Source organism: Crocodylus porosus, unplaced genomic scaffold, assembly GCF_001723895.1.
Source record: "Crocodylus porosus isolate Cpor-Errol unplaced genomic scaffold, CroPor_comp1, whole genome shotgun sequence".
Lineage (NCBI taxonomy): Eukaryota > Metazoa > Chordata > Crocodylia > Crocodylidae > Crocodylus > Crocodylus porosus.
This window is the reverse complement of record NW_017728886.1, coordinates 231,782,221-231,805,368: the sequence shown is the minus strand read 5'-3', so window position 1 is coordinate 231,805,368 and position 23,148 is coordinate 231,782,221. Positions and strand designations below refer to the sequence as shown.

At 44.2% G+C, this 23,148-nt stretch overlaps 1 protein-coding gene across 6 annotated transcripts in view; it reads right to left on the bottom strand.

Moving 5' to 3' along the window:
* Positions 1-23,148, bottom strand: part of CPQ (carboxypeptidase Q) — a 362,296-nt gene that overhangs the window by 295,342 nt on the left and 43,806 nt on the right. For all 6 annotated transcript variants that reach the window (XM_019550886.1, XM_019550895.1, XM_019550904.1 and 3 more), the window contains exon 4: positions 11,029-11,236. In XM_019550886.1, the coding sequence (XP_019406431.1) occupies positions 11,029-11,236 (208 nt within the window). The remainder of the gene's footprint in view (positions 1-11,028; positions 11,237-23,148) is intronic.

Genomic DNA, 23,148 nt, shown 5'->3' with positions numbered 1-23,148 from the left:
GGCTAGTTCTCACTCCCCCATCTGGCCCACTTTGGGCCAGGCTGCACCTGCTCTCCCCTTCCTGCCCCCACACCCCCCCGGCCGCTTCAGGCCAGAGCCAGAGCCTCATGCCCCCTATCCATTGCCACTGTTGCCTCAGGCCAAAAATGATGGCCTGGGGGGGACGGGTGGGGACAGAGGCCTGCCTGCGTCCATCCCTCCCCAGGGCTGGGGTCGTTCCCCCCTTCCCTCCATTACTTTGGGCCGGGGCTGCTCTCCCCCTTCCTTCCCTTCCCTCCCCCCCACCCCCAACACTCCCTGTCCATTGCCACTGCCATCTCAGGCCACAGCCACTTCCTCACTCCATCGCCACTGTCATGCCAGCACAACCACCAGCTCCTGTCCCAACACTCGCACACTGATTGGTTATTTCAGACAACCAATCAGAGTGCAATAAAGTGTTATGGACAGACAGCCTAAGGCTTTTATAATATTTTAATAATGTTTAAATTGTGTTTCTAGATTTTAGGGGGTTTTATACATACTGTAAAGCTCAATATTTCATACCAGTTAGATTCCTGTGTATTCTGCATGGCAATATATGAGACACTAACAAAACAGAAACCAAGATGTAAAAGGAAAAGTGGTTAGACAAAAAAAATTACAAACATTTACATAACACTGCGGGTTAGAAAACATTTGCTGGACCAAGGATTGAGCTCTCCATTTGACACGCACAGGGTTTCAACCTGAGTGTTCATTTAGTACTTTGCTAGACTTTTATCTTCAGTTCAAACTTCAGCTACCTACTTCTAAGCTACCTTACTCGTGTTTACATTTAGTTTTGTTTTGTATACCTTTGCATATATAATCCCTTGTACTCCCTGAGAGTATATACTGAACACAACTAGTGAATTCATCCTTTATTGTTCTCTCTCTGTAGTGTCTCTTCTGTAGTGAAGATGCTGAAGGATAAGTTAGTAAACCCATTTATTTTTATATGCATAACAAATCTCTCACTCTTCCCCAACAGGTGTCAGTTACACATTACAAGCTTTGTTAAACTCTAATGCCTTGGGAAAACTAAAATTTGTTCAGCTAAACAGCCGTTTTGATGACAAGTGCTACATTTCAACAGATTGCATTTCTGTAGAAATAGTGATGACAAACCCAGCTTGGCTTCTTTATGAACCATATTCTTGTTCATTTATCACTGTGTTATTTATCATTTTTTTAAATAAAAGTAGGCCAAGTTTTGCATACTTAGGCCTCTGACAGAAATGGCCCTAGGTGGCTGAACTAACCCTGCCCCTCACTCCAGATCTTCTGTGTACCCCCTTTTGCCGTCTTGCTTGCTACACCTTAATGTAACTTTTATAGCACATAGGGAGGCTGCTCCAGAGCTTTGGAGTGGTCCTGCTAGTACTCCCTGGGGTCTCTCAAACAGACCCCAGGTCCTCCTTGTCACTGGACCCTCTGTCCACTGACAAAGTTTCTCTACTTACTGTCTTACACTACAAGTGTCCTGGTGACACCAAACTTGCCATCCTTGCTGATCCTGTCTTTATAAGCCCCTATCACCTTGAGGCACTACTCACGATCCCCTTGGCCCTAACTGTACTTTAAGTGTTCTAATCATGTCCTCCAGCCTCCCTCATAGCCTGCCCATGCCTCATGGGTCTTACTCTAATCTGATTCACCTGCTTGGGCATTGGCCCGCTTGATCTCAGCCCCTTCTTGGCTTGAGTTCTCCCTGCACCAGCAATATGGCACAATGGGATCCGATGCCCGATTCCCACAACCTTGCCTCCCACCATGCATATGTGGCACAGCAGGAAGAGCAATTGTTGCCTTTAATATAACATCTGTCAGGGGCCTTAAAAATAGGCCTGGATTGAGCTACTGCATGATGATCCAGACCACTTCTTGGGCTAAGGGATGCCTTCCACTTCAGAGCAAAAGCTCTGGATTTTACCATCTCTACTTGACTCAGCCTCTCAGAGCTAAAACCAAAATTGAAGGTCAAGGTGCTGGAAAGTGAGGATTAGTAAGACCACATTTAAGAGATTGTTGGCAGACAAACCAAGGGGGTATGAGATGCAGGGTACCAGCATGTGTGCTGAAAGATGGACGTGGGGAGAGACAGAGAAAAGACAGAAAAAAGGCAGTGTGAAGAGACAGAATTTGTCCCAGTAGGGACACCATTTGCCCTGGAGGCAAGTGAAGCTGCGCTGGAGGCAGTCCTCTTTGAAGTGGGAGAAGTGATGTAACCCCAGCAAGGGTTTTGAATGAGAGGAACATAAGGAAAAGCTTGGGAGGAGTCCTGGCCTGGGATTGCTTGAGAGGGCTTGTTTAAAAGGGGGGAGCAGTTTTTTTTCCCAGGGAGAAGAACAAAAGGAGGAGAGAGGGGGTGAGAAACAGGCTGGAGGCCAGGAAAAGGACCTCACCACAGCTGTCCCTCACAGAGCCCCCGTCAGAGCCCTGCAGAGGTGGCAGCTACAGGCTGCACTGAAGAGCAATACACCCTGTCTGTTCTTCCTTTCTTCTTCCTTCAGAGCCTGGCAGGGCAGGCACAAAAGAGGACCTGCCTATCAGGAGACCCTGAGCCTGGGAATACCCTCCTACAAGCCCCTGTATGGTGTGAAGATCGCAGGGGAGGAACCATGGCCTGCTGCACTGAGACCCCTGAAGCTCATGCAAGGGACACCAGAGTAGGTCCACAGCCCCTGTGCCAGGGACACAGAAGCAGTCCTACTCCCTGAGAAACCAAGCTGGGGGCAGTGTATACAGGATCCTCATAGTTACCCTGGAGCATACACGTTATAAACTAAGTATTTAAATAAGTTCTTGAAGGTTTATTAGTTGGCATATCAATTTATTTACTTATTAGTTCATTATTTATTGTGGGTAATTTGTATGCCTTCCCCTCATGCAGGGTGTATAAGAGAAGCATTAACTCTTAAGCCACCATCACCAGTTTATGTGTGTGTGACATTATTGGTTTTATTGTATTAGTTGTATATTAACTTGTAAATAAATAAATTCTGTAAATAGTTTTATAATGGTGTGGAAGATTGTTTTAAATTGTCAGGGGAGGTGCTCCACTCCGGGACCCTGCAACAGCTACCCAGGGAGCTGAGCAGGGCCACTGGCTACTGGGTACCCAAGGATCCCACTATTCAGGTAGCATCGCACCCAAGGTTACATTAAGAGGTACGGATAAAGTACTTAAATTTATATACCTTTATTTAATGGTATTCAATGCTAAACAAATGTTAAACGCAGCATGTTTCATAGACACACAAGCAGGTGGCCCATATAAAATTCTTCCTGACATTTACTGGTGTGATTTGTATATCCAACAAACACAAACACTACTTTAGGTAGACTTACAGTAGAGTTTCTAGAACTGAATAAGATGGTAATGTCTGGGCTACTTCTACCCTGGGAAGGATAATGGTCAGATAATCAAGGTAGCTGCTACTACAGAATAAGAGCAAGGTGCTAAATTCAGGCAAAATAAAAAAGTCCTAGAGGAACCCATCTGGGAGTGCCTGTCCATACTGGTAAATTACAGGCCAGGCAAACCACAGTGCCCCGACTGCTCTGGATCTGCCACTCTGGAGCAGCTTGATACATTGTCAGGTTGCTTGATTAGCTGCTCTAGTACAAAACTTACAACTTTCCAGTTATGTTTAATTGGGTATTTTTGTTAAATTCGTTTAATTCTTAGCATTATGTGGACCTTTGCTCTTTCTTTTGAATAAATCATGCATTAAGTGGACTTAATGAATAGTACTTAGCCTTCTGTTCCATAGGAACTATAAATTAGAGAAAGGTTAAAGAAGTGGTAATAACCCCTCTGGGAGGCTGGGGTGGGGGCAACCAGCTTTTTATTGACTTTTATTTTTAGTCAAAGAGGATAAATATCAGAGAGGGTGACTGGCACAGGGCTGGTTAGTGGGCAAGATCTAGCACACAGGATTGGTCTGCGACCCAGACGAGCGGTCATCTGGCCCATGAGGCTGCTCGACAGTCCAGAATTTTGATGGCAGATTGAGGTCCCCAAACCTCCCAAATTTCTGGACCATGGGGAACCCTGCTGGCCAACTGACACAGCTCCATAGGCTGCCCCTGGCTCACAGGCTGCATCTTCATTGCTGTTCTATAACATACTCTGTCAGTGCATTTTTTCTCCTTGACTTTTAGACTGCTACATGTAGCAAATTCTTTTCTAACCATAATTAAGTGAAGCATTTTTGCCATAAGAATATCCATTGAAAGCTGATAAATCATGCATTAAGTGGACTGCATGCTCACAGTAAATTTAAATGTATAATAATTTTAGAGCTTTACACTAGACCATTAATCAGTGTACAGTCAAGCTACTGGAAAGACAAAACATTGATTTAAGTCAATATTCGTTTACTTGAAAAGGGTTGGGTTTTTTTGCTTTTTCTTATATGTTACTTTTGGCTTGTAGTACACACACCTAAAAGCCTTCTGAAGCTTGGATAATTTGGTGATGAAAGTTGCTAGAGTAAGAAGGTCTAACAGAGGGTGCGGGGAAGAGAGACTGTTTTAGTGAAAAGCATTTCCTATATGCCACAATGACTAATGCTTAGATTCAAATCTAGCCCCCATGAAAACTGTGCTGCAAAAATCAAGTTCCACTTCAGGACCTGGACTTGGCCCTGGCCCAGGTATCTTGGTGTGGAGATAATTTGTCAACCCCTCCAAGAGAGGCAGAACAACCATACAATAGGGTAGCATAAACCAAACAACTACAATTGGAACCAGATTAATCATATCAGGACAGTTCACAACCTGTTAAATTCACTGGGGGGTTCCAAATCAAGGACAAGTCACTCAGATGGTTGCTACAGCATTTAAGTCAAATGACACTGCTTCTCTAGTCTGCTGGACCCCATCAGCAGTTCCATGAAGCTGATTGGAAAAGCAGTGTCCTTCAAAATAAAAGGAAGCAGCTAAAGTACCTTTGGGCTCAGGCAGATATTATTTTTGGAATATGTGTAGCTTCCTGGCTGGAACGTATCAAAAGTTGCCACAAAGACGTGTTGTCCATCCACGGGGCTGCTCCTTAGCTCCGCCCACCCCATGACAGCAAGGGATGATCAGATAGTCTCTGCCGCCCAATCAGCCCCTGCCTCTGCTGCAGACTCATTACCCTTGCCACCAAGAAGCAAAGGGGATGGGATTGCCCAGGCTCTGATACCCACAGGGCTCATGAGGGCTCACTGGCTGGGTGGACTATCGGAGAACCAGACACTCTGTACCTCCCTCACCCTTGGAGGCAAGGTGGTGCAGCAGAGTGCTGTGGGATACTGGGGGTCTGGCAGACCTATACACATGCTAAATTCATAGCACAAAAGCTTCTAATGACAGAGAATTTGCTGTTTGAAATGGCAACTTTGTCCTTATGGCACTGTTTTTGCAACTGACTGGCCATTTTTTCAGTGGGACAAAGCACAAACAAAAAGCTGTTTGCTTTCTGTTGTGCTAAACTCACATTTTTGTTGCACTTTATATGAAACAGCTGCCAGAGCCCTTAGTGGTCCAGCACAGCTGTTTGCTGCTCTGACCTGTTCACAAGCCCTCATCTTTGCAGGAGCCTAAGGAACATAAAAACCCTATAAAGAATCTTAGTTCTACTGTACTGCCCAGATCTTCCAAGAAAAGCAAGAGGAATATGACACTGGCAACTACAGTTCCGTTTCCTATATCCCCTTTACACCGCTCCTTAAAACACCTTTATCGATCCGCTATTAGGAGCAGCCCAACAACAGACCATCCTCGCCCAAAAGTCTAGTCAGGCCAGGTGATCACCCCTTCAGGGGCTACAGGTCTATTCCAAATAGCAGCAATCTAGCAACTACCAGTTCTTGCCCTGCCTGGAACAAGGACAAGCTGAGAAAATGCGGAGGAAGTAAGAAATGAAACAAAACACTTCACGCATAAAAAAGTCCAAAGCATTGATTCAAGTCCTCTTTGGGATTTTCCCGATTCTAGGGATGTGCTGATAAAGACATTTTAGGCTGATTCTGATGGCCGATTAGTGACCAGTCCTATCAGCTCATAAGTGACTGGTGTCTCCTGAATCGGGGGGGGAGGGGGGGCACCCACAGAAGCCACCAACAGCCCAGCCCTACTGACAGCATCAGTGTCAGCTGTCAGGGTGGGGGGGGGTACCAGCCCTGTCAGAGGGGACACGTGCACCCCCATGCATCCCCTACCAGTCGCCTATGTATCAACTGATACTGATCTGATTGCCAATACATAGCCCAGCAGCTTGGAGAGCAGCGTCTGGCTGGTAAGTCTGTTGTGGGCAATGGGGCATGGAGAAGGGAAGGGGTGGGGGGGAAGGGCAGATCGAGCCCTCACAGTGAAGGATGGAGTGGGAGTAGGGCTGAGGCAGGGGAAGGTGCAGCCCAGCCAGGATGGTGCAGGGTGTGGTACAGAATCTGTGACTCATCCAGGGGGTGTGAAGGGGGGGAAGGGGTGGCTCCCACCACTGCGTACCCTCCCAGGGGAGGCTTTGGGGACACATGCCCCCCCCCAGATCTGTATGCAGGGCGAGGGCAAGCTGCTGCTGTGAGCTCATGCTTGGGCACTCTGGCTGTGCACAGAGTGGGTGGCGTGGGGCAGGCGGCAACAGTGCTGGGAGTGGGGCTATAGTGGTGGCTCCAGCCCACCCCCGCAATGTTCAGCACCACTGGAAATGAAAATTGGTATTTCACAGGACAACTGAAGATGTTGCAAGATCTCCTGGCTGGAAAAAGTTCATTTTGTGCAAATTAGGCTCAGGTAAAAGTTAGAGCAGTCTATTTACCTCTACTGTAACCTATTAGTTACTATGGAGATAGAGGATAAAAGGTCACATAATTACGTTGGCCCCCATTGTTCCAGGCACTCTTCTGATATAATCCATGTTAGCTCTTACCTTTTGTATTCAAATCACTTACTCCACTTAATATACTGGTCTATGATTGTCCTTTCATAGCACCTGATCAAATGAGCTGAAGTTCAAAAAAGCTTATGTTCTCTATATAGACTAATTAAAGAAGATAAGATGCATATTTACCCTGCTTTCTGCCTGACTTCAAACTAACATGGTTAACCATCTCTCTCTCCAAACCAGTTTGCAGTCTACGACACCAGACCAGACATAATTCAACACTGGATTTCTCCTCTATTCATCTGGGATTAAAAAAAAACAAACAAACAAAAAAACAGGACATGCAGGCTAGTAAATTTTCATTTGTTAGCCACTCTCTCTTAATTCTGTGCAAACATACTTCGGTGTTGGCCTAGTAGGAGCTGCATGAGATTTCACCAAGAAACCTGTTAATGGCTCTTTCCATGTTGCTCCTACCCCTTCTAATACACTGCTTATGACATGGGGTGCGGTACTTCCCCCATCAGCCAGCAAGCAAAAGTAATGCTACCTGAACAGACAATGCTGGTGACTGATTGACAAGAGGTAATGCATACAGCAAAGCCCATTCAGCACAGCATGTCAGGAGGACAGAGAAGGAGACACACAACAGGTGGGTAAGTGAAAAGGAGGAGGTGGAGACAGAAAATCCATCCTAGCTAGAACACAGCCTATTTTCAGTTGCAGACAAGAAAAACAGGTTCAGGGATCAGGAAGAGGCAGAAATAACAGGCAAAAATAGGAGAAATGAGATTTTAAAAATAGGTATGAAGGTAAATGGGGAAAGAACAGAAGGGATGATATCACATCCTTTCACAATAAAATGCTTCCTGGCATCATTTAATTTTGAAATTGCTTCTGGGAATGACACCTCAACTCCCCATCCTAGATTAAGGATTCAATACCTCTAAACAAATGTGCATCTGGCATCTGTTTTTCCTCTCTTCCCATTTCATTTTGAATCAGCTATAATGCCAGTACCCAGAGCTAATAATCGGGCTTTGCCACCTTCAATCTCAACCCCCACACCTCAGAGCCAAACTTTCTGCTATATTCTCACTGCCTGCTAAGATGTGTTTCTGTTTGTTGTCTGGGATACAGAAAATGAAGGTCTTTCAAATGAACACCTCTGCAATGCACCAAACCTGGCAAGAGGATAGATCAATTCCTTTAGTACTCAACTGATAAACAAATATTAACTTCCAATACACCTCGGCATAACCAAGGATAATACAATCTGAAAATATAAAAAGTTGTTACATCTTTCTTCAAAAATTATTTAAGCCAGCCTACTATTTCTAGTGGGAAGCCATTTGCAGTATATGCTGCTTAAAAATATATTTTATAATGATTTGGTTTTACTACAGTCTCAGAGATTCCATTGAAAGAGGTAAGGGTCATATTCTCATCAAGAGACATAGTATTTACATGTCCTCCTTGGAAAAAAAATCAACTTGTTTCACTTTCTGCCTGAACAACAGTGCAACACATCAAACTGGCTCCGTCCAGAGGTTCCACAGACATGTAGGACATGCCATTCGGTCTCCATGCAAGAAATGCTTGAATGTCTTGGCAATTTCTGGTCTGCACTGATCAGTTTCTCTATGGACAGTTGATATAATTTTTTAAAAAATCATGATCACAGTGCTCTCCATCCAGTTCTTTAAATAAAGCTTTTAATAAATATGTGGCCAGCTCTGGTACAGAGGACATGTCTGCTAACTTTCATGTCCTGTCATTTCTTGGAAAACTTGGAAATGGTAGTATCTGCATACTTTCCATATCACCATGATACAGAACAAGATCTCTGGGAGTCAATTAGTTATGTATTCAACAAGCAATTAAGTAAAAGAGTAAGAGTACTGTGTCATTCACTTCAGTCAAGAAGATGACAGTTTTACAAGGGCACGCAGGCCAGAAGCAAAGCACCCTGGGATGCTGGAGGACCCTGAAACATATGCCAACATTCACTCTCCCGGAAGAAACTCTCCTGTGAGTGATTTAACCCTAGCTCTTGGGTTATTTTTATCCTAGAAAATCCTGAACATCTGTACATTTGTGGTTTCTACTGAGAGAATGACTGTCCCAGGGAAAACTAAAATTTCTGTACATAGCCTAAAACAAACCAGTGCAAAATATCCACTTTGACAATTTAAAACTAAAAAAGTGGAAAGAAAGTAAAGGTGCTTCCTTTCAACATATAAATAAAGCATAATTTACGATTATTTATTAAATAATTATTTATAAATCTACCCTGCTATTTTCAAAAGTTCAGGGCAAGGAATGCAAACCCATTTTCTCATACTTATTGGTTCAATGAAAATTTTTACTTCATCCAAATGATATGTTTGGGCTAAGTTAATACCTGTAGCGTAAAAGCAATATGTTTATTCTCCTCAAACACAGACTTATCAATTCTTAGTAACACTAACCTTTTTTCATAATACCACCAGAAATATATAGTATTGGTTGGTTGCTGCCATATTACCGTGCTCACCCAAATGCAAGATGAAGTCCCCACCCCACAAAAAGAGGCCCTCATCTTAGATACATACAAGAAAACCTCATTAAATACTTTGTCTAGCATTAAACTACTGCCAAAAGCAACATGTGCTCAGTCATGGAAACCAACTGTGAAATTAATTAAATGCAGCCAACACTGAGCATGGCCCATACTGGGCAAATATACTGATAGGAACTAACCACAAGGATAGGTTGGTGCAACCCATCTGAATAACAGAGAAGGTACTTGCCTTTGTGCAATTCTTGCTTGTGTACATGTGCGCATGTGCAATTCCCCTGATCATAGCACCGTGGGTAGTCACCCATGCTGCCCACCCCTAAGGTTGGCTCTGCCATTATGCGCGTCCCCCTCAGCACCAACTTTTTCAAGTCATGTTGAGCCACTACATGGAATACATTCTGACCTCCTCTTCGCTTCCACAGCTGAGTTGTACCTTTCTCATTTCCAATGATTCCTGTTTTTTCGCCAGCCTTAAGCGTCTGGCAAACAAGCATCATCAAATGGCACCCCAAACAGTTCACTCAGAATCCCTGTCACCTTTTCTCTCAGCCCAATGCATGAGATATTTAGTGTGGCCCTGCCCTTCATGAGGTGAAGCTGAACAAGGTTGCCCTGCGTCTCATCTGCACATAAATTTTTGGAGGGTCCCAGGACTCATGACAAGGACACCCAGTTCTAGTCATGAGTGGAGAGCTAATTAGCAAATGGATCCCTTGGGGGGGGGGGGGGCAGCGTATCTGGGAGTACACACGCACACACTGAATAGTGCTGAGTTGTGGGGTCCCTATGACTTGAAATGCTGTCGACTCTGCCAAGGCCTTGCCCAATGAACTATACAGTAAATCGTGAGCCTTTTGGCTTTGGACTAATATCATGCAGTCTGCACTGTTTACAAGCAGGTACAAAAGTACTGCTTGAAAGTGTGTTTATGGAGTACCTGTGGTAAAAAACCTTTAGCAGTTTCAAAAAAAGTTGAAATGGATCGAATTCTGGAAGAACTCAGTCTATGGGTACATGTAGCAAATTACTACAGGTATGTTTATTTCAAGGTCAATGTTTTTAAAGTTGTCACTCACTTCCATGTGCTCAGGGAGAGCAGGATCTGACAGTAAGAGAAAGGGGGAGGAGGAGGGGACAGGATTGGAAAAAGTTTGAGGGAGCAGGGGGCAAAGGTGCTACCAACCCCCCCTGATTTATTTTCCCTGCTGTAGCAGTGGGAGGGGAACACATTCAAGGCAAGCCTCCAATAATTAGATTCTGTACCTGGAAATAATAACAAGTTTATACATTTTCCTTATATAGAATCTAGCTATTGGGGAGTCATATATTCAAATAAATCCAGGATTTATGAATGCAGAAAGCTCTTTAAAAACAAACAATATGCACGGTCTGTAATATGGACAGTGATGAAAAATATTTTTAAAATTAGGGTGAAATTGCTGTAAAACACAAACTTTCCAAACCAAACACCTACCTGGAACTAGGCAATGCACATTCCAGAGACCAAGCCCTCCCCACCAACCACATAAACTAGATGAAATATGAGTCACAGGAAGTAATATGTGCTTACCTATTAATAGAAAAGGAGGTAATAGATCTGATAAGGGATGCCACAGCTCCAGCTTTAGCAGCTTCCACTGCTCCCTGGGCTCTGTATTGCACAGTTTCACCATAACTGGTGTAAGGCTGATTATAAACAACAATCTTCCCCTTGGCTTCTTCAGCTCTTTTGTACAGCTCATCAAAAGAGGACACTACTAGGACTTCAGCTGTTATTCCTGGAAGTAAATGGTACAGTACTTTTAGACAGTTGCCTTTTCACCATCCTCAAACCACACACAAGAATGCCTGCCTGTCCTGTACTGTGTGCACAGGGCAAACCAACTAAAGATCAAACCTGAAAGCCTCTTACGGGAAGCCTATGTAAAGTATTTCCTCAGAGAATGATATTCAATACCTGCAACTGTGCCCTGAACAGAGCAGGCCTCGTTGTATAAATCATGCTATAAGCTGGTGTTAAAATATAAAATGAAAGTTAGAGAGAAGGCAAAAATACTTTTTTCTCCATTTGGGTTGCAATGCTGGACTACAATTATTTATAATGCATAAACATTTGGAAAGACTTCCTATGGGATTCATTAAAAAAAAGACAGCAATCTTTTCATGCAATTGTTTTGATATGTTGCTAAACAACTTAGGCTGACATCACACCAATGAAAATGCATACATAGTTTGGGAATGATGTGTTCCATAAATCCAGCCTGTCACAAACGTAAATGAATTACAGTTTCTGGAAAAAAGAATGGACTGACTGCAAGAGATTCTGCAGTATATTTAAAACCAAAAATACTGCTTATATTTAAATTGTTGATCACAGAACAGCAACAAAAAAGGATACTTTTTTTAAACACCACTTTTGGAATTTTTCAAAATTTGCTATCATCCTATGACTTTGCTTAAGAAAACAAGGGCATTTATAGGCAGCTAGTTTTTTCCCATATCACAGAAAGCTTCCCACTTCACAGAACATGTATTTGTGAGCTATATTTCATGACTTTTGAAAAATCATTCACAAAAAAACCATAATGTGTTAGATCTAATGGTGTGGATTGGTTACAGAGAAAAGTAGAAACTGTTTAACAACAAAGGCAAGACTTCATTTGTAAATACAGAAGTAGTAATGGATGCTTGGAGTTTTAGTGCCCTACATTTTACCTAGAAACCACAAATTACTTCAGTAAAAGCTGAAAGTATTAACTGACTCGTTTGCCTTGTTTCATAAGTTATTGAAACATTTTTAAAAGAAACTGAATCTTCTTGACAGGTCTTACATATCTCATTGTAACACATTATTTGAAAAGTTATTTAGAAAGGCTTTTAAACTCACTGCATATGCTAAAAATACATAACTGACATGAATAACAACTCTTAGGATCTCCCTCCCAGCATCATACCCAACTGATGATGCCCAATTCATGGGTTCTTATGTCAAAAAAAACAAAAAACAAAAAAACCCAAACAACCCCCCCCCCAAATATAAATTGGCTTCCAAACCAAAAAAAAAAGTTTCATACCAGAAAGGCTGTATTCTGCATTACTGGGATTTTATCTACAGAACTATCTTAATGCAGAAGGTGTAAACATTTTAATTGAATAGCTGTGCAGCCTCCCAGCTTCACAGAAAGGACCCCAGAAGGCCAAACCAAAATATCATCTTCAAATTGTATTGAAGTTATTCTTGGCATATAGGTGAAGTGTGCCGATAGGCTCCAGCTGCTTCTGACGAACAACAGGTTCAACCATACACCTAAGAAGCGTCCAGAAACAGGATCACTCAGAGGTATGGAACTGTGTCACTGGAAAGAAAGCCAGATATCTTTAAAAATTCATTTTCCACTAGAAGAATCAAGGTCTCAGTAGGCTGGCATTGCAAGATGCATTTCAGATCAGCTTCTGGAGCAGATGATAGGAAAGGACACCATCTACTTCACCCCAATACTACACTTAAATGCCACAGCAGTCATTAAAATGATATGCAGAGTACTAACTGCTCACTGAGAAAACAAGGACTATAATGGTTTCTGGCACTGCCTCAGTGGACAAACACCAGCTCTGAACGTTTTTGAAAGAGTGCTACTAACAGTAAGTAACACTTCCCTCCCCTCCCCAACCTCCTCCACCCCAAGAGTCATGCAGAATTATTTCTGTGGGCTTTCAAAGATGCTAGGGATCAAATAGTTACTTTGCACTGTATGTTTCATAGCAAACGAAACAAAGAAAAAGGATGCAGAACAGAACTACAAACTCAAATTCACCAGCCTGCTATTTCCACTTTTAAATGTTCCCGAACAGGCTAAATAAAGCAAACCTTTGACAAAACAAAACAAAGGTTCCCTTTGCATGTCTAGCTTAATGGCAGCATGAGATATACAAGGTATCAATTACCAGGCTTTCCATAGTAAAGCACAACTTCACTCTTCTTTAACTGCCTGTTAATTCCATGGCTCATTAGCATATTCAGTCACCTTCTATTCTATACCATTTTAGTCCTATCTGTTAAAACAATAATAGGAATACTTTCTTTATAAAGGCACTCATGCCTCATCTGTACAGGTAACAATGAGACCAAAGGCCAAAGAGAGATCAAATTATGGCCCAGGACAATGTGGCACAGACTCATATTATACTTCAGTAATAAATAAAGAGCCTTCCCTTATCAAGCCTTGGGGGCCAAGGGCTGTTTATCATGGCTAATTTATAAGTATTCAATCCATTTCTTATTTTTATCATTCTCTGACAGAACTCAGTTGCCAGTGGTGACCTGCAGAAAGTCAGACCCCTACGTGATGAGAGAGATTATGCTCACAGAGGACAGAAACCCAGAGCACAGAGGACTAAAACCCAGAGCACGGAGAGGACAAGTACATACCATTTTCAGCAGTTAGCCATGAGAAGGGAATAAACAAAACCAAAAGCATGAGAAAAGACCATCTTCTTAAGCCTGAGGATGTAGCCAATAGGTTAGGCAATTCTACATGCAGCACCATGCAAAAATACGCTTTGAGGAAGTTAACTACATAAATCACAGAGCACAGCACTACCACAGTGGGCCAATGAGCAGCAAAATCCATTTAACCACATAGCATTCCTCTCATTTTTTAAAATGAAATATATAGGATTATATCATTATGGGGCTGCTATGAAGGAACGGACAACTGATAGAATCAGTAAGCTAGCAACTAGATGGGCACTGATATATTGGTCCACTATTGGATTGGCATAGATATAAAGAAAACGTTCTGATTTGAAATTCACCTGATATGGCCAATAATTTGTCCGATAAATCCCCTTGTGTGCATGTGTACAGCTGCAGCACAGCAAGTAGGCAGTGAGGAGCAAAGCCAGGAGCATGGAGTGCTGCATGCAGCCAGTAAATCTGGTGTGTTGGGAAGGGAAAGAGGGAGAGGGGGGAGGGGAATGAGGGGACAAATCAAGGCCCCTATGGTGAGGGAGGGTATGGGGTTGGGGTAGGGACTGGCCAGCCAGGGCTGAGGCAGGCATGGGATGGAGGCCCAGCTTGTCATGGGGGATGGGAGGAGGGAAAATCTGGGAAGGGAGGAGGGGCAACTCCTGCTGCTGCACATGGCTTGTCCAATGCTCATCTGGTGGCTCCCACCACTCATCCAGGAGGACATGGGGGGGGGGGCATAGCCCTGGATCTGTGCAGGGTGGGCTGGGGTCAGGCTTTTCTCAGGCAGGTGGATCTGGGAGCACATGCCCCCCACATGCCCTCCCAGACAAGCGGTGGGAGAAGTGGCAGGAGCCATCAGACGAGCACTAGACGAGCTGTTCACAGCAACAGGAGCCTCCCTCCCCACCTTCCCACACCCCCAACACATTGTGCCTCCATCCCGTGCCCAGCCTGGCCCTGGCCGCAGCCCACAGCTGCAGCCCACCCCACACTGTGCAGATCTGGGGGGCACACCCCGCTCCACCCCAGATGAACCACTTGCAGCTTCTGTCTCCTGACCAGCCATGCCCCTCCCTACCCCAACCCCATTCCTTCCCTCACTGCAGGGGCCTTGATCTGCTCCCTGACACCCCTTCCACCCCATCAGACTTACCAGCTGGACACAACTCTTCAAACTGTAGAGCTGCATATCAGAAATCAGATTGGTATTGGCCAATATGCCTCCTTAAAAATCAGCTATCAGTATCGGCCTCAAAAATCTCTATCGGTGCACCTCTACTGGCAAAAATCTTCCGCTGAAGGTCAAAGTTGGTATATACAGAAGATATTGTAGCATAAATAAATGTTTATATCTAGTGTTAAAAGCCTAACTAATACAGAGTTTGCAACAGCACAGAGACAATTACAGTACTCCATGTATTAGCAAAGCCTTAAGTCATGGTACATGCAGGAAGGCTGATTCATGGTCAGGAAAAGGCTAGAACAAAATCCTACCTGTAAATCTCCTGCCTACAAAGTTGCCATGTCTGACTGCAGGCATGAATAATTCTATCTGGAGAGTCATCTACCAAGGCCTGCCAGCAACGGCACTGAAAGCAGATTAGTGCAGATCACCAAACAGGGAATTCCTGAAAAAGATACCCCAGGTATAAAATACTCCAAATGTTTAAATCACTGAAGGCACTAGATATTGAGCTTTTCATTCTGTGAAGCTGTTGTATTATTAGCAAAGGGGTTCAGAGCACATTAATAGCAGAGGGAGTTTATAGAAGTTCACAAAAATCTCTGCCAACAAACCCAACGGAAACTCCCACATAGGCATTCTCTCCCTTTTACTGGAAAGACTGTGGCGAGATAAGTTTTAGCTTGAAGCATCCCAAACATCAAGAATATCAGATTTGCTGTTCTAGTCTCTCCAGAGGATTTAATAAGAAAAGCACACCATGCACATAGTTGCATATACATACTGTTCTTATAGTCTTTACATATTATCAGAGATAATCCTTACAATCAAATGACACATTCAAAGCAGAGAATGGCAGACTTTGCATCCTGTTTAATCTTTCTGGATACTAATGTCTTGGGTATCCAACTAAATCTCAATCCTGGGTCCTTTAACAAGCCTTTTGTCATTGACTTGAATAAAGCAGGAGCAGTAACAGAAGCAGGCTAAAAGAGATTTACCTACAGGAAAAAAAATGTCACTAGTATTTTTAAATGGACTTTTAAGTGTACAGTAAGTAAACTGCTAAAACCTGAAAACTTTCTACAACTTCATTTAATTTCAAGCTGCGTTAACATAGGATGATGTTTTATCTTATAAATCACACCATGGAACAGAAATTCTGCTCATCTAGATCCACTAGAACTCCCCTTAGCAACTACATAACCCAACATACAATACATAACCCAACAGACAATTTTTGCTCAGAACAGTCACATAGCCATACCTCTGGGCATATCCACAGAGAAGGCCCTCTTACCTAAGCCTCCCTTAAACTTCCCTGATGATTACCACATCAAGATTGAATTTTAAGAGTTAAAAAATGGACTTCAAACCTTAACTTATACACCATGAAATACGATACTTACCTGGATTCAGAGCCCCCCACCCATTCAAAAGCCATAGCAAGTGCAGAGGGCTCACTTCCCAGAGGGACAGGAACACTGAGCACGAAGAACACAATGCTACTCCATCTATGAAGAGGAGGGGGGTGAATACTAAAAGCCCATTCACCAAAGACAGTCAGACCCCAAGGGACTACTCTGGCAGGAAGTACTATGAGAAGCAATTGCAGGAGCAGCATTGCTGAGATCAATGTCATCAAGCCAAGCTTTCCTCAGTTTGGACATTGAACATTTGTTCTTTGAATTCCTTCAGATTCTTCTCTATCCCCATCCAACACCCCCCACCCACCCGACACACACCACCACTACACACACATTTTATAGATTTAATAGATAATTAGGGTCAGAAAGGACTTTAGTAGATCAAGTCCAACCCCCTGCCCTGGGCAGAAAAGAGCGCTGGGGTCAAATGACTTGTCCAGTCTCCTCTTAAAGACCCCCAAGGTAGGGGAGAGCACCACCTTCCTTGGAAGCCCATTCCAGATACTGGCAACCCTCACTGTAAAGAAATGTTTCCCAAAGTCTAACCTAAATCTACTCTCCATAAGTGTATGGCTGTTGTTCCTAGTAACCCTAGGAGGCACCCTGGTAAACAGAGTATCCTTTATTTCTTGATGCCCCCACCCCCTAATGAATTTGTAGACTGCTACAAGATCCCCTCTCAGCCTTCTTTTCCAGAGGCTGAAGAGATTCATGTCCTTCAATGTCTCCTTGTAGGATCACCTGTAGGCCCATAACCATGAGTAGCCCTCCTCTGAACTCTCTCAAGGTTATCCGCATTCCTGTTGAAGTGTGGTGCCCAGGACTGGACACAGTACTCCAGCTGCAGTCTTACCAATGCTGCATAGAGGGGCAGTATCACCTCCTTAGACCTGCTTGTGATGCACCTTCTAATGCATGAAAGAGTGTGGTTGGCGTTACTTATTACTTTGTCACATTGACAACTACCAGCCTGCAGGTGTATTGTGATTTTTTCTCCCTAGAAGTAGCACTTTGCACTTATCCTTGTTAAACTGCACCCTATTCTGTTCTGCCCACATTCACATCCTGTCCAAATCTGCTCCCTGCCCTCCAATATTTAGTCCAACTCTTTCACTCCTGCTTCCCCTTAATCTCTCCTCCAATCCACCCCATCTGAATCACCAAAAACAGGTTATCCCAACGTGAAAAGAAGAAAAGATAGGAAGGGCAGCTAGAGACTAGCTTAGGTAATGATTACTAAAGCTGAGGATAGTACAATCAGGTAGAGACAAAATAATGTCAAGACACAAATGGAAGTATAGCTACTAAAATATGTAAAGGAAACAAATGAGCATCCTTTAAATATGTAAGAAGTATGATGAATACAAACAAAAGTGTAGGTCCATTACTAAATGGATAGACGAAGCTAATAATGGATGTTGCAAAGAAGACATAAATGTTTAACGCCTTCATGAAAAAGCCAACTATCAGATGATGAGTACAAATAGCAACAAGGGTGATTACTCAGCCTAAATAAAAAGAACAGGGAAAGAACACATTAGAGATTACTGAAATAAAAGATTTTTACAAATCAGCAGGACTAGATAAAATTGATCCTAGAGTATACTCAAGGTATTAGTTGAAGCAACTCCAGAGTCATTAGCTAACATCAGCAAGAACTGATGGAAGCCAGATGATGCCCTGTGAATTACAGACTGGTCAACCTAACTTTGATACCTGGAAAAGTACTGGACCATATCAAAGAACCTATTTTAAGTACCTAGAGGACAAGGTAAATAAAGCACAATCAACATAGGGTTGTCAAGAGAAAGTCCTTAACCAACTGGATTTTCTTCTACAACAAAGTAATGTGCTTAGCTGATTCAGGGAGAGCAGTGGATGACGTATTTTGACTTTAGCAAGACTTCTGACACTGCCTCCTGCAAAATTCTCATAGATAAGGAAATATTTTCTGTGGAGACTGCTACAAGGTAAATTTACATCTGGCTGGATGATCACTGGGGTTACTGGATCAAGAGAGACTACATGAAGATTTAAGGACAGTTTTCAAATACAGTAAGAACTGTAAAGAGGATGGTGATTAATTGTTCACTATCAACAGGGGATGGGACAAGTAGTAATGGACATAAGTTGCAATAAGGGAGATTTAGGTTGCATATTAGAAAGATCTCTTTAAAAAATGCCAGTGTTAAACTCTGGAATAGATTACCTAAAGAAGCTGTGGAATATTTGTCACTGGAATTTTTTAAGCACAATCAGTCAAAATTGTCCTGGATAGTTTAGACAAAGATGGTCCTGTCTTAACATCCTGAGCCCCTGTCCCCACCACACACATTTCCCCCACCCTCCAGTGATTATAGAGGTGAGAGCAGCCTCATCCCTGCAAATCCAGGGAGGTGCCAGGAATAAAAGGCCCACTGCCACAAACTTCCTGAGAAACAGGAAAAGTGTTTAGAAACTGTTTTATTTAGAAATGGGTCCAATTAAACAGGATTTTCACTTGGTGGCTGCATGGGAAAAGAAACTTGCTTCCATTGAGTTCTGCTGTGCAAGCACCGGTGTATCTCAGCAAAATTCATCTCAAGTTTTAGACTCAAGAGACTATAGGATGAGTGTGATTAACCAGCACACATGCACACACACAATTAGATGCGTTAACTGTTTAACCATACTAATCTAATATATAAAATTGTGTACTTTTACACTGCTTCCAGCTAATACTAGTAATCAGTACAACTCTGTACAGCAGACCAACAGAATTCAGGAAATCCTATCCCAAACTTAGCCTAAGTTTCAAGCTTAAAAAACCATATACTAGGCAGATTTAAATCTAATGTTGGACTAAAAGTTTCACACCATTCTAGTGTTGTCCTTCAGAAAACTACTCTTGTATATAGCAATACAATTTTAGATGCTTTTAATTAATACTCAGAAACACTTTGAGGATAGTTATAAGTAACAAAACGAAAAAATAGCAGAGCAAATTAGGAAAATGCAGAAAAGCAGAAGGCTTTCATAGGAAAAGATTTTATAAGAGCTTTTGGAAATCATGATTCCACCTGCTCTCTTGAATAAAAAGGAGAATTACTTCATAAAACTAAAATGATATAGAAAGGTATTCCAAGAGGATGGGAGGCTATTCAGCTACAACGCATAGCACAGGGACTAAATACACTGTGCAATTCTGAGGGGGAAAAAAAAGCAGACAAAAAATAAATGTTACAAAAATATTTACATTTTCCAATTATTACTGGATCTTCTTGTAGCAGCATGGCTGAAGTAACTGTAAAAACCCTGCTACATAAATACAGACAACGTAGTTTTTAGGGGGGACTGAATATGACCCCAGAGACAAAGCAAGAAAGCAACAGAGCCAACTGAGTAATGGGCTAGATCCACAAAGGGATTTGGATCAGTGCTGCGGTAGTCAATTTCTAGGCACCTGAATAAAACACCCAGGCTCACTAGGAAGAGCCAAGTGCCCAAGAACGGAAACCACAAAAGCCAGGACACTAGTGCTAAATCCTCTAAAGCAATGGTGAGAACCTTAAAAGAGTGGCATTGGGTCAATCTGCAGGTCCCATCTGTCTATGGGCACAATCTGGCATGCACCAGATTGGGCCCCAGTCCCATGTCTACCATATTATGCCCATGGCTCCTGCATCTGGTTGGGTCATTCCCCACGTGTGCCAGATCAGACCTGCCCCCCCAGCCTGAGCCCCAGCTCCAGTTGGTCTCAGCTTTATGCACTGTATCAGGCCCACCACCTGAACCCCAACCGTGACTCCGCATATGCCAGATCAGGCCCATCGCCCCAGCCTCAGCCCCAACCCAGATCCTGCACAAAAGGGAACAGGCCCACGGTCCCTGTCCCAGTCCCAGCCCCACGCATGCCGGATGGGGTCCCATCAACCCAGCCTCTACCCTGACCCTTACCCTACATACAACTGATCAGACCTGCTTTCCCAGCCCTGCCCCCATGTGCACTAGCTCAATCCCAAGCATTGGGTCACGTCATCTGGCCCGCTGGGCTTGGAAATTTGGCAGTGAGTGTTAATTGCTACTGCTCCCCCCTCACCAAATTTCTGAACCCTTGGGTAGCCCCACAGACTGGGTAACGTGGCTCCAGAGACTGGATCTGAACTGTGGGCTGGAGGTTGAGCATCCCTGCCTTGAAGTAGCCAGCAGAAAACATCAAGGAGAGAGACAGGGCCTTCATCCTGCTCCTTGAGGAGCAAAGTCAGTTTCTTCCTCAAAAAGTCTAGTAGTCATCCTGTTGCCCCCTTCCTTATTCCAAATTTTTAGAGTATTTAGAGCACTCCTTGTGCATGGAAAACCAGCTTCACATCCTTCCTCTGCTCAGTTTGGTGCATGGATTTAAAGCCATATTTGACACCTTACACAAAAGTGCCCCAAGCTCTGAGCTCTTCAGTAGTCTAGGTTTGGCCTCTCACAGTCTCTCTTGTTGAAGCAGTTCTTTACTTAGTATCAAAGAGTAAAATACTCACTGGAACAGAGACTGAATTCTAAGGTGTCCCGCTTCAGTGCGCTGACCACCAGCCTAATTAAGTCATTTTCACTGTCTCTCCAGGCCATGGATATTTAAAGGATGTGAATTTTAGCTTTTGATCTCTATGTGGATCTAGTCTACTGCTGTTAGCTGTAGACAACCAGCTGTTATTTACACTGGAACAAATTAAAACCTTTACTTGAGCACCATGGCTCGCTGACAGATGTGGGAAAAAACCCAGCCTTTTACTTGCAGTTCAGTGTGCCCCCACACCAAGCACAGTGCATGCCCAGAAAAGAAAGAGCAACAGTTTCACCCAGCTCACCTAACATCTGTATAGATTGTGCCCTTCAATGAGGCTTTTATCTAATAGCTGATTATCTAATAGCCAATTCAAAAAGCCCCACTGAAGGGCATGATCTATACAGACTCTGGGCAAGCGGCGTCAAACTGATGCGGTTCGTCTTCTGGTAAAGCGGGGGGGGGGGTTCCCCCCATCTGTCAGTACCCATTTTTTAGGTTTCTGCTCCCTATATGCCTAGCTAGAGCCCCGAGTTCAGCATCTATGCTACTTGTATACTGCTCAAGAAAAGATGCTTCAAAATAAAATCCAAAAAAGCCATTACAGCAGCAGCAAACAAAATAGGCCCGTGGGCCGCATCTAGGCTACCAAGTGATTTAATCCAGCCCACGGGCAGGTGCCTACCAATTCACTGCATCTGGCCCAGCCCTGTGCTGCCCCTGCTGTACTTGCATGGGGCCAAGCCCCACTCACTCCTGCAATGGCAGCACATGCTTCACTCCCCCCTCGCCCACTGTACAGCCCTGACCTTGGCCCTGCAGGGAGGCAGCAGTGGGCAAGGGAAGTGCTGGTGGTGGCGCGTTGGTGGGGAGTGGCAGCAGCGGGCGAAGGGAGGGAGGAGAGGGATGGGAAGGAGTGGGGAGCAGCGAGCCAGCAGGTAGGAAAGTAGGGAAGCAGCAAGGGAAAGGCAGAAGCAGCAGTGAGCAGGGGACATGGTGGCAGTGGCAGGAGCAGTGGTGATGGCAGCAAGCAGGTGGGCAGGGGAGAGTAGCGGCAGTGGTAGGCAGCAGCCGAGCAGGAACGCAGGGCCCGTGCTGATGCCCTGAGGCTGGGACTGGTGGGGACCTAGGGCGGGGAAGCAGGAGCATGGAGCTTAGGCCAGTGGAAGCTTAGGGTCGCCCTGGCTCCGATGCATGCAGCTCCTATGCAGTTCCCAGGTTCTCTGCTCAAGTGGCATGCCTCTGGGGGGAGCCCTATACAACGGAGCTGGTGGCTGGCCCCACTCACTGCTATGCCCAGGTCTTGGGGAACGGCTGGGAGCTCAACACTATGGAGCCACACCAGCTCTGCCTCTCTCCCTGACACCCCAGCCAAGCCCCATGATCTGCACTGCTGGCCTCAGCATGTGGGACTCCCCCCGGCGGCATGGGGCTTGGACATGTGAGCTCCATGCAATGGAGGCAGCAGCCCAGCCATGTGCAGTCCTGGGGCTCACCGGGACTGTGCAATGCTGGGGGAGGAAGGTTCTGTTTGCTGCTGCTGCTGGCAGCAGGTTCTGTACACCACCCCCCACACCACCCACCCACCATATACATGCACCCCCACCCCTCATGCTCACCTCAGAACCACGCCCCCCACACACAACTTCCTGACACCCTTCCCCTCTACATATTCCACAATTCCTCCCACACACCCACAGTCCTCCACAAACCCCATACCTACCCATACACATCCCCAGAAATGCACACCCCCACAAACCCGCTATACCCATCCTCCACATCCACACACCACCACCCAACATACACACACATCCCCCCACAAACCCTATAACCATCCACACCCCTACAAGCCCCCCCCACACACACAAATCCACCTACATAACCCCCACAATCCCTCAAACTCCATACCCATCCACATCCCCCCACAATTAACAAGAATAAGACTTCATTTTGAGCTATTATGCAATCCCTTCTACATACACAACACAAACACACAAGTCAGCATAAAAATATTTTTTTAAATAAAATTAAAATATATGTTATTGTAGCTGTTTAATTTTTAGTATGTAATTTTTTTT